General features: G+C 57.0%; 1 protein-coding gene across 2 annotated transcripts; it reads left to right on the top strand.

The window, feature by feature from the left end:
• The first annotated feature begins 66 nt into the window (after window positions 1–66).
• Window positions 67–9,438, top strand: LOC121658129 (ganglioside GM2 activator-like). 2 transcript variants are annotated; one of them, XM_042014639.1, is made up of 4 exons: window positions 67–102; window positions 6,657–6,809; window positions 7,628–7,810; window positions 7,925–9,438. In XM_042014639.1, exons 1-4 carry the CDS (start codon window positions 82–84, stop codon window positions 8,078–8,080), a joined length of 513 nt encoding a protein of 170 aa, XP_041870573.1. In that variant the 5' UTR covers window positions 67–81; the 3' UTR covers window positions 8,081–9,438. The 2 variants fall into 2 exon arrangements, with proteins under 2 accessions (XP_041870573.1, XP_041870574.1); XM_042014640.1 differs by lacking the exon at window positions 67–102 and adding an exon at window positions 4,580–4,870.
• The last annotated feature ends 933 nt before the right edge of the window (window positions 9,439–10,371 follow it).

Raw genomic sequence — 10,371 nt, 5'->3', positions numbered from 1 at the left:
GCCCCCTCCACCCCGGGGTGTCTCCGCCCTGGGCCGGGGTGCTTGGGGAATGCTCTGTCCCAGGGATCCCCTGCACTGAGGATGCTCCGTTCTGGGTGTGGGGTAAGGAGAGCAGGACCCCTGCTCTGGCGTGTCCCCTCTTGGGCGAGGAGAAAGGGGAACAGGACCCCTGCACCAGAGCTGGGGTGGGAGCAGGACTCCCAGCACCAGCTGCTCAAGGGGCTTCCACTGCTGAACCCAACCCAGCCCCCTTAGGAACAGGGATGAGAGTGAGAAAGCAGAATCCATCTGGCTTTTGCCATCCCCCTATCAAGTTTCAGCTTGTGTGGGGGTAGTTGTGGAAAAGTGGTGGGTTTGGGGTGTTTTTCCTGGCAGAAGCTCTGCTCTGGGGGTCCTTGTGCCGGCTGGAGAGGGCTTTCGGTGTGATCCATACTGCCTGAGGGACTGCATCCTGGCAACCCTTCTCTTGAGCATCCTGAACACCCCAAATGCTGGGCCTGGAGCCAGGGTGCCCTTTTTGTAGGAGGAAATCCTACAGTTTGGAAATGGGTCCTGAACATGCAGGGAAAGACACAGACTTGAAAGTGTCCCATCTAAAAACTAATGTGAAGAAAGGCAGGTTCTTCCAAATGTTTTGATTTTGATGGTTTTTTAAAATGCTTGTTTAAAATTACCTCTTTACACATTTCTGAATGACCACATATTTTGACCTGAAAACCCATTGGTGCTACCCAGAACTGCTGAAATAGAACTGTTTGAACCTGGTCACGGGGCCGCGCCTGTATGAAAACATCACAAGTTTTTGTCAACAAGTTTCTATTCTGACATTTTCCAAATATCCCCTGGGAGAAGTCCAAGCAGCCTGCGGCTCCGGGGATGCCAACACCTTGGCATTTCGCCTGGGCGGCAAAGGAGTGGAGGTGCCTGGTCATCCTGTCACGTTCGACTTGGAGGTGTTTTTCTTGCCCTGGTAACCCTGGGACGGGGGAAATTGTGAAACACCACTTGGATGGGAGGGTGGGGAAGGCAAGGGGCAGGCCCACGCTGCCCCAAGTCTCCCAGGGACTGGTGGGACCAGTTGCCTGCGTCCTCTTGGGTGGGTGCTGCTCAACCTCAGTGAAATTTCGTGAGTCACAGCAGCTTCTGGCATCAGCTCCCACTGCTCAGAAACCACCTGAGAGTCTCAGTTCTTATCTCTCCCAGCACTTCAGAGTGGGGCAAGTCTCCTTCCCTGCATGAGAGTACTTATTTGGGCTGAGTAGATCGTTTGTGGGATAAAAAGCTCTGACAGTGCAAGGTGCAGGTCTCCACCTCTCCAAGGTTAATTAAAAATCCCGGTCCAGACTTTAGAGACTGAAGGCCTACAGGGGCAAGCACAAAGCACATGCCGATTTCCAGGCTGAATTTGCATCGCTGGGGCCGTGGCTGCAAAGAGAAGCAACTGTGTGGGCAGCTGACGAGGATCCTGTCCAGCTGCCATCACGTCTTGCTGGTGCACCAAGGTCCAGGAGTTTGCACATATGCTTGTGGAAATTTCTGCTTTTAACTGTGGGGTGCTGAAGGGGTGCTCTGAGTTGCCCCCGTGCCACAAAATGGGGCTCCAGGTGGAGTTTCTCTTGACAATGGTGCAGAAAAACAGAGTTTGGTCACATCAGGCTGAGGCATTGAGCCAGCAGAGCAGAATTGGGGCTTGAGGATTGGCCTGTGCAGTGAGGCCAGCTCCAGCACCCTGATCCCCAGCCTCTGCTGCAGGCTCTGGTGTGACAACCCTGTGCTCCTAGAAATCGCTGACTTTTGGAGACAGGGCTGCCCAGACCACGTTACACCCTTCCTTCAGCCTGTGGGTGCATCTGTGAGGCTGCCTGCCAAAAGCCCTGCCTGTGCTACCCCGAAGGTCTCTTATTTTAGCTTGATTTTAGCAATTCCTCAGTTTCTCCAATCTTTCCTGTGGAGACTGCATGGGATGTGTGCTTGCCAGACAGGTCTTTCACCTCAGCCCTGCTTTATCCTCCTCTGCCCCATACACTGAAAACTTGCTCCCTTTTGAGGACAGCATTTAAACATCCAGAAACTGCAAAGCAGGGGCTTTCCATGGCATTGTAGGGGTAACCAGAACACCGCGGGGATCTCGGGAGCACAGGGGCCTGGAGGCTGCACATAGGAGCCTGGAGCCAATGGGGACTGTGGCAGTGAGGGAATTTCTGCCCAGGCAAAGACAGGAAAGCAGAGGTGGTGTGTGGTGGCCCCACCTGAAGCAGCTTCAGCTTGTTTTGAAATTTGCCCAAATGTCTTTTTTTGGTGTTGTCTTGATCTCTCCCCAGGAATGACAGCAGCTGGAGATATCTCCAGGGTTTTGTCTAGAAAAGTGAGACAAGGAGGCTTTATCACATGCTTGTCTGAATTGCCGTAAATGGGATAACAGCTGGAAAGTCGAGTTAATTTGTACCAATGGTCATTTAAAGTGTTTGCCAAAGCTTATGGATAAGAAAAGCATTTGTGCAAACTGTTTAAGTGTCTCTTGTGGCTCTCTCTCTGGTTCCAGCTGGTAAGGACTGGGCACAACAGGATGGGTACAAGGCAGTGTCAGTGCCAGCCCTGCATGGTCTGTTTGCAGAGTGGTTCTGTGAGTGCACATGGGGTCACTTTTTGTTGTTGTTGGTTTTTTTTGGTTTTTTTTTTTTTTTTTTTTTTGTTTGCATATCTTATTTTCAGAAACCCAGCCTGGAAAAATAAAAAAAAAAAATTAAAAAAAAGAGAGGTGGAGGATATTTGGAGGATATTTTGCTGGAAGGTTTTTGGGTGATGAGCTGGCCTGTGGTGGTGCCTGATGGGTCCTGGTAGAGCTGAAACCCAGGCAGTGGAGAGAGGGTGGTCGTGGTTACACCCTTCGGCCCTGTTCATCACTTGCAATCTGTTTGCTGTTGTAAATGAGAGGTAATGAAGTCCCGGCTGCTTTTCTTCAATGCAAATTGAAGGTGTTTAACCAGGTCTGCTGAGACCTCGTGACTCGAGTTTGCATGGGTGAGATAGCTGAAAAAACTGTTTGAACTGCAGAAGTTCTCGCATGTGTTGGAGCCCAGAAAAAGCCACAGGCTCCTTTAGTGGGGATTTAGGTCACATGTACTTCTGCCTTGAGGTAGTACAACGATTTCAAGTCATTCCTGTCCCTGCCTGTGTTTTTCCAAGCAAAAAGATGTGGGTTAACCTGTTCTCACAGTCTTTTATTCTCTTTTTTCCCCCATGGCAAAATGAAGTAGAAAAGGATGAGAATAGGGGAGTGAAACCTTCACCCACATTGGCTGTGAGAAGCAGAAAAGCATGTGATGCCAGGGGCTCGAGGTGAGGGGCTCTGCTCTCCTCCCAGCCCCAAACACAATGCTCCGTCTGTGCTGCTGCCTTTCCCCATGCATCCCTACCCTTATCCCTGTCCTCCGGCTGCTCCAGGGCCTCAAAGTGAAAACTAATCCCAGGGAATAACTTTCTGCTCCGTTCCCGGGTGGGAGGAATGGGCTATTTATTCCTCATCCTTAAGCCTCGGCAGTGGATCAGCGGCGCAGTTGTCGCTGCCGGCGCGGGGTGGGCAGCACCATCCACGACATCCCCTGCCTGCTCCCACGCCCTGCCTGCACGCTCCCGCCTGGCCTCGCTGCTAAATAAGGACGAAAGGCAAAAAATAGAGCTGAGACAGGGGTTTGGACAAGCCAGGCAACCCTTCCCAGGGCTGGGAGCAATATGGGGAGGCCAAGCAGTGTCCACGTGCAAGGGAGAGCGGAGCTGACCATGGGGAAGGGTTTCACAAGTGGGTCCTGACGATGCTGTGGCAGGGGGGAAGGTCTGAGACCTGCCACACTTGTGTCCTGTGTGCTCGGTTGGCTCAGCCCCTTCTGCAGGATAAAAGCATCCGTCCACCAAAGTATATGGGAAAATCCATGCTACTGTGCCGTTCCTGATGGCGGGGTACCCGTGTGACCGTTCCAGCATGATGGGGGTGCCTGGGGCAGCTCTGTCTGGAAAATGCTCCGCAAAACCGGGGTTAGGGATGGAAGAGGGGGTGTTAAATCCAACATTTTGGATAGATGGGTGGTAGGGGTACTGTGGCAAACTGCCCAGTCAGGAGCTACCCGATGCCAGTGTCCCCTCCCCCCTGCTCATATACATCGGGTTCGAGGGTCTCAAATATCTGAAATACCTCAAATATCTCTGCTCTTCAGCTGCCACCTGCCTTGTGCCGAGCGCGGGGGGAGCGTGGCGATCCCGGGTACAGACCAGAGGGTACCGCCGGGGCACCCCCGAGTGGGATGTGAGGAAAACCGCAGCCCTGGGTGGAGGGGTTGGTGGTGGGGAGATGGTCGTGTCTCCCCCATCGCAGCGGGGTGATGTGTGTGCTCTGGGGTGGTGGGTGCAGCTCCCGCCCCCCCGCTCCAAGTGCCGGCTCTGGGAGCTTGGGAAAGCGCCGCTTCCCGTCCCAGCATCCCTGCGAGTCCAGTCCTGCGCTTGGCAGCGAAACCGGGGAAGGGAGGGGAAAAAGAAGAAAGCAAAAGGGGTAGGGAAAATGTGAGCGTCCTCGGGGGAGGGAGGGGAATCTGGCGGTGGGCCGGGCTCGGAAAGAGGGCTCATCCCCTCGGCGCGGGGGTTCTTAGACCCAGCGCTGCCAGCCAGGTCCTGCCGGGGCCCCTGCCCGCCGCTCGCCTCTCCACGGCTCGGAGCAGCTCCCCGGACTCATCCCGGCCCGTTCCCGACGCATTCCCGGAGGATGCTGTGCGCGGGGCTGGCGCTGGCGCTGTGCGCGCTGCAGCTCGTTCCGGCCGCGCTCGCCGGGCCGCAGCCGCAGCTGCTGGTGGAGCGCAGCGGGGCCCGGCGGCTCAGCAAGGTGAGGAGGGACCCCGCACCCCGCATCTCTCGGGCACGGAGAGGGCGGCCGGGGGGGCTCTGCGGGGCGGAGAGGGGGAAGACTCCGTCATCCCGTTGGGATTACAGGAGGCCAGAAGCATTTCTTGCCCCGGCAGGGTGGAAGGTCGCTGGTGGGTGCGTGTTTGTGGTTGGGCAGGGGAGTGGGGTCCATGGACCCCCAGGGGACCCCGCAGCCCCCCGCTCTGGGGAGCAGTGCTGGAGGCTGAGGGTGAGCTCGGACCAGGAGAGATCCAGTGTTTACAAACACTTCTCAACGCAGAAACCCAGCAGCCTCGTCCTTCGGCTGAGCGTCTCCCGGCTCTCATTGTGTTGCTCTGTGAGAACAGGCCAGGTTCTGCTTGTCTGTTCCCACGGAGTGCTGGGTCGGGCTCAGTAACACGCGCTGATTAAGATACAGCCAATTACCACGTGTAACTCTCACGCGGTGTGGAGGGGAAACATCACAATTTATTTTCCAGGAAATCTGCGCTTGCCCGAGGGAAGGAGGAACCGGTTGGAAAGGCTGGAGGGGGCTCGGTGGGCAGCAGTCTGCAGCCACACACCAATGTTCAGCTCCCTGGAGCCTCTTTGCCTGCAGACTCTCGGGCTGCGAACTCCCAGCTCTTGCTCTGTGTCGGCGTGCAGCCTGCCCCTGTCCCGGCTTGTCCTGAGCGCTGTGTCCTGCCCTGGGCTGCTCCCGGCGGGCGAGCGGGATGGTGGGATGGGCTGCTCAGCTGCGTGGGCTGCACTGTGCCCGCTGGGGCTGCCGTGTGGCACCAGGCAATACAGCCTCCACCGGTTCTGCAGCTGCGAGCAGGCAGAGAGAGCCCCGCGTCATGGCATGGGGACACGGGCTGCTCCGGCCAAACCTGCTTGGGGAGGGAACCGGGGCTCGTCTCTTTGCCACTTGCCTCTGGCAGGCTCAGAGGTGGCTGTTGCAGGCAAGTGCTGCTATCCCTCCGCCTTTAAATCTGAGTGTCTTTACTGGTGGTGGCTGGACAGGTTGGTGGGACTTATAGGAAACAGGGGAGATGTCCCAGCATGACTCTTAACTCAGACAGGACACATAAGTTATGTCCCCCATTCAGGTGACATCTTCTTGCGTGTGGATTTTCATTATCCCATAGGGCTCATTTGTACTCTGGATCAGGATTTGTACTCATTTATAGCTCAGGATCAGGCCCCTGGGGTGTATCAGGCAGAGGATGAGCCTGGCTCATCTGGTTCTTGAGTGTGATTCCCACTCCTGTGTGGAACCAGGTGACTGGAGCTGGTGGACAAGGGCTCACAACAGCAGGACTAGTCCTGGATGAGGTGGGAGGCTGTGCCAACCCCACAGTCCCTCCAAGGGGATCCCCCCACACCCCTGCCCAGCATCCCCTTGGGCAGCGTAGCCACCACCTGGTCCCAGCTTGCTCTGACCTGTCCCCACACACCTTACTTGGTGCCGTTGGCATGAAGGATGCATCTTGCCTTGGTCACATGCAAAGTGTTTGGAGGCAGAGCTGAGACAAGTTTGGAAATTGCAGCCTGGTAATCCTCTTTGGGTGTAAAGTACATACAGAGGCACACGGACAGAGGGTTTCTGTAATGTCCTCAGGCTCGGGAGTTCAAGAATTGGCATTTGAAGAGGCTGAAGGTCATTTTCTGGCTCTCTGTGAGCAGATGTTTGGCAGGGGTCAGAGGTGCAGCTCTGCATAAACCTCCTACAAACACAAGGCAAGGCTTGCCCTGTCTCTAACTCCTCCTGTCTCTTGGTGCTGCAGGTTGGTGGCTTTGCCTGGGAGAACTGTGGTGACAAGAGGGACCCTGTGGTGCTGCAGAGCCTTTCTGTGGCACCTGACCCCATCAGCATCCCAGGGAGCCTGCGTGTCAGCGCGGCTGTCAAGAGTGGCAAGAGCATGGGTTCCCCTCTGACGGTAAGTGCCAGATGTGCCTCTGTGTGGTGAGGGAAGGCAGAGCTTCCCCATCCACTGACAGCTGGGAAATGCCTGTCACTGGGTACAGGAATGAGCAGCCCTTGGGGAGTGAGGTGCAGAGAGGTGCAGGGCTGAGCACACTGAGCTCTGTAAGCCAGAACAGGACAGTGGGCATGGGGAGACCCATGCTGGGAGCCTCCCAACCTTGTCCCTCGGACAGAAACCACCTGACTTGTCTCATGTCCTGGGGATGTAATGGCTCCAGGAGGGAAGTGAAACCCAAGTGCTGTGGGTGCTCCCCCACAGTGGGAGGTCACTGCAGGACCTGTTTTTCAGCAGCCAAGCCTGCTGCTCCTTTCAAGGACATGCCATGGCACTGCTCTGGGAGCCTTGGGCCATGCCAGCTGCCCCGCACCACTTTTTGGGAAGTTTTTGGAATGAGACAGAACATGTCTCTCCGTCCAGTGTGCATGGGCTGTCTTGAGCAATGCTGTGGTGCCTGTTTGGGCCTGGGACTGTGGGGTGAGTGCTGGGGGAGTGTGGTGCCAGAACTGCAGGATGGGAGCACCCTGTTTTGGGACAGGCAGAGGAGAGGGGAAGGAGGTGGGCATGTAAGGTGTTAGGGGGTGTTATCTTAAGGGGTCAAGCTGAGGTTGGAGGAAGAGAAACTGCAGGTTGAGAGGAACTGAAAGCAGGAGGGCGTTCAGTGACCCCATGAACACCTCAAAGATTGCATGATCAGGAGCTGAGGGAGTTGGCTGGTGTGGAGCCGTGGGTGCCCGTGCTGGTTGTGCTGGTGCTGAACACCTTCCCTCCAGGCAGCGCTGGTGGTAGAGAAAGCGCTGGGTGACCTCTGGATCCAGCTGCCCTGCATCGACCAGCTGGGCAGCTGCACCTACAACGATGTCTGCAGCATTCTCGATGAACTCATCCCACCTGGCACGCCCTGCCCCGAGCCCCTGCTGACCTACGGCATCCCCTGCCACTGCCCCTTCAAAGCGGTACGGCCGAGCTCCCGCGGTGACCCTGGCAGTGCCAGTGGGTACCACCGTGCCCTTTGGCATTGGGCTGGGCTTTTGTTTGACTTCTTGCCTATCTGTCCCCTCTCCCCATAGGGCTCCTACTCCCTGCCAGCAAGTGACTTCGATGTGCCCGATGTGGAGCTCCCTTCCTGGATGACCAATGGCAACTACCGTGTCCGAGTGGTCGTCAGCAATGGCGGGGAGGAACTCAGCTGTGTCAAACTGGCCTTCTCCCTGCACTCCCACTGAGGGGTGGGACACCGTCCCTCCTTTCCCCACCAGCTTCGTCCCCTGTCCCATCCCATCCTGTTGCATCCCATCCTGTCCCAACCCATCCCTGTGAGGTCCCTCCCTCCTGCTGTCAGGAGGAGGCAGCCCTTGTTCCCCCCTCCGCGCTCCCTCCCCTGCTACACCCAGTAAGGCCCCTTTGGCTGTTCTGCTGTCCCCAAACCCATCACCAGCATGTCTCCTGCCTGGACAGGGTGGCTTTGGAGCCTAACCCCAGCATGACCTGGGGTTGTTATTTTTTATCCAGTTTCTTTTTTTTTTCTTAATCCTATCAGGGCAATTTTAGACAAAAACATTCCAGGGAAAAGCAGTATTTCTGGGAGCAGTCCATGGGGATGAGGGAGTGTTTGAGAGTGCTGGGGTAGGCTGAGGGGATGCAGCACTAGTTGCAGAGGGTGTCCCTGCTTCCCACCACCTCTGGCCAGAGCACAGGGCTGTTTTGCAGAAGTGTCCCCAAAGTGGCTGCAGGAGACCTGTCCCTGTGCAGCAGCTCTGGGTCTGCTATTGCTGCATTCCTCTCCTGCATGGAGGACCAGCTTGGTAGCATGAGGCACCTGTGAAGGCACTTCCCCGTGCCCTTCCTTTGGCAAACATCAGGAACATAAGAGGACAGAAACCACCCGAGCCCCACGTGGACATTCCCATTTAGGGGGGACTAAGAGGCTGGTGATGCTCCCAGCAGCAGAAGGTTGGTCGATGGCTGTGCTCACTCCAGAGGGCGACACAAGGCTGTGATGAGCTGCTGGGGCACAGCCTGGTTGAGGACCAGTCCCACTCATCTCATTTTTTCTCTGGGACTGAGCCAAGACAGGAGGCTGCACTGGGACTATCCTTCCCCTAGGCTGGCAGATGCACCCAAACACAGAGCAGCATCCCGAACATGGCATAACTGGGAGATGACCATGAAGACCAGCAGCCTGGATCCTATCTGGGGGCCTCCTGGCTGTGGCTGGGGACTGTGATGTGGGCAGGCAGCGTCATTCCTGCTGATTCTTAGGGCAGGTGTGTCTGTCATCACTCCCCTGTGCCCGGTGCCACCAGACACCCACATCTCTTGCTGTCCCTGCCTGCTTGTGTTATTTAGCCCCTCAATAGGGCTGGTCTTCTCCAAGCACTTTATACGCCTTAACTGCTGCGGGGGTTTCTCCACCACATAGATATGCTCCCTCTGCCTTTCTGTGCCCTCCACTCACTTTATTTCACCCTGTGGCTTTGCCTGGAGAAGCACTAATCCTCTGCCCCTGCTCCCCGTCAGTGCCAGGGCAGCAACCTCCTTTTGGGCAGGTTCTGCATGTTCTTAATAAATCTTTTTACCAGGACGCGGAGCTGGTGCCTCTTGTTGCTGGGGGTGACCTTGAGGCGACATTTATTTGGCTGGGAATAGTGTGGATGTAGGTGTGAGCTGGGGGAGGTGGAGGTGGCGGGGTGGGGGCAGCGGTAGAGGATGCTGCAGCCAGAGGAGCTGAGCAGCCCTGAGGCCAGTTCCTGTGTGAGGGGCAGGGCAGGGATCTGCAAACGCGGCGTTGTGATGTGGGGACGCAGGGACAGAGTCACGGTCCCGGGGGGCACAGCCCATGCTGAGGGGCTTTGAGGGTGTTGCTCATCCTGGTGACCTTCTGTAGCCCTGACACCTGAATGGCTCTGCGGGCCTTGCCCAAGGAACAGCCCGGCTGCGGGGGATCACAGGAGCACAAAATCAATGAACTTGAAGAAGACTCTGTGATTATTGAGTCCAACTCGTGACTGAACCATGTCGACTATACCACGGTGCTGAGTGCCATATCCAGTCTTTCCTTAAACACCTCCAGGGGCGGTGACTCCACCGTCTCCCTGGGCCGCCCATTCCAATGTCTAATCACTCTGTGAAGAAAGTTCTCCTAATGTCCAGCCTAAACATTCCCTGGTGCAGCTTAACACCACATCCTCTTGTCATGCTGCTGGTTGCCTGGCAGCAGAGCCCGACGCCACCTGGCTTCACTCTCAGGGAGTTTTAGAGAGTGATAAAGCCACCCCCGAGCCTCCTCCAAGCTGAACAACCTCAGCTCCCCCAGAGTACTCGTGCTCCGCACCCCTCCCCAGCCCCGTTCCCTTCCCCGGCCGCCCCTCGCTGCCCGTGGGGGGGCTCGAGGCTCCGCCCTCCCGCCTTTCCCCTCACGCAGCCGCGGGACCCGCGCTGCGCACCGCGCCCGCCCGCCCGCCAGGCGGCGCCACGGCCGCGCCTCCCCCGGTCCCGCCCGGCGCCTCCCGGCCCC

Source organism: Corvus kubaryi, unplaced genomic scaffold, assembly GCF_017639235.1.
Source record: "Corvus kubaryi isolate FWS band 111438036 unplaced genomic scaffold, C.kubaryi_AGA036_p1.0 split2-37374, whole genome shotgun sequence".
Lineage (NCBI taxonomy): Eukaryota > Metazoa > Chordata > Aves > Passeriformes > Corvidae > Corvus > Corvus kubaryi.
This window is presented reverse-complemented; position numbering and strand designations above follow the sequence as displayed.

Bases quoted from the DNA above. Each gene is read 5' to 3' on its own strand.
- LOC121658129 (XM_042014640.1), top strand. From the start codon at position 4,754: ATGCTGTGCGCGGGGCTGGCGCTGGCGCTGTGCGCGCTGCAGCTCGTT. The intron at 4,871-6,656 runs GTGAGGAGGGAC...TTGGTGCTGCAG, and splicing joins GGGCCCGGCGGCTCAGCAAG to GTTGGTGGCTTTGCCTGGGA. The intron at 7,811-7,924 runs GTACGGCCGAGC...CTCTCCCCATAG, and splicing joins GCCACTGCCCCTTCAAAGCG to GGCTCCTACTCCCTGCCAGC.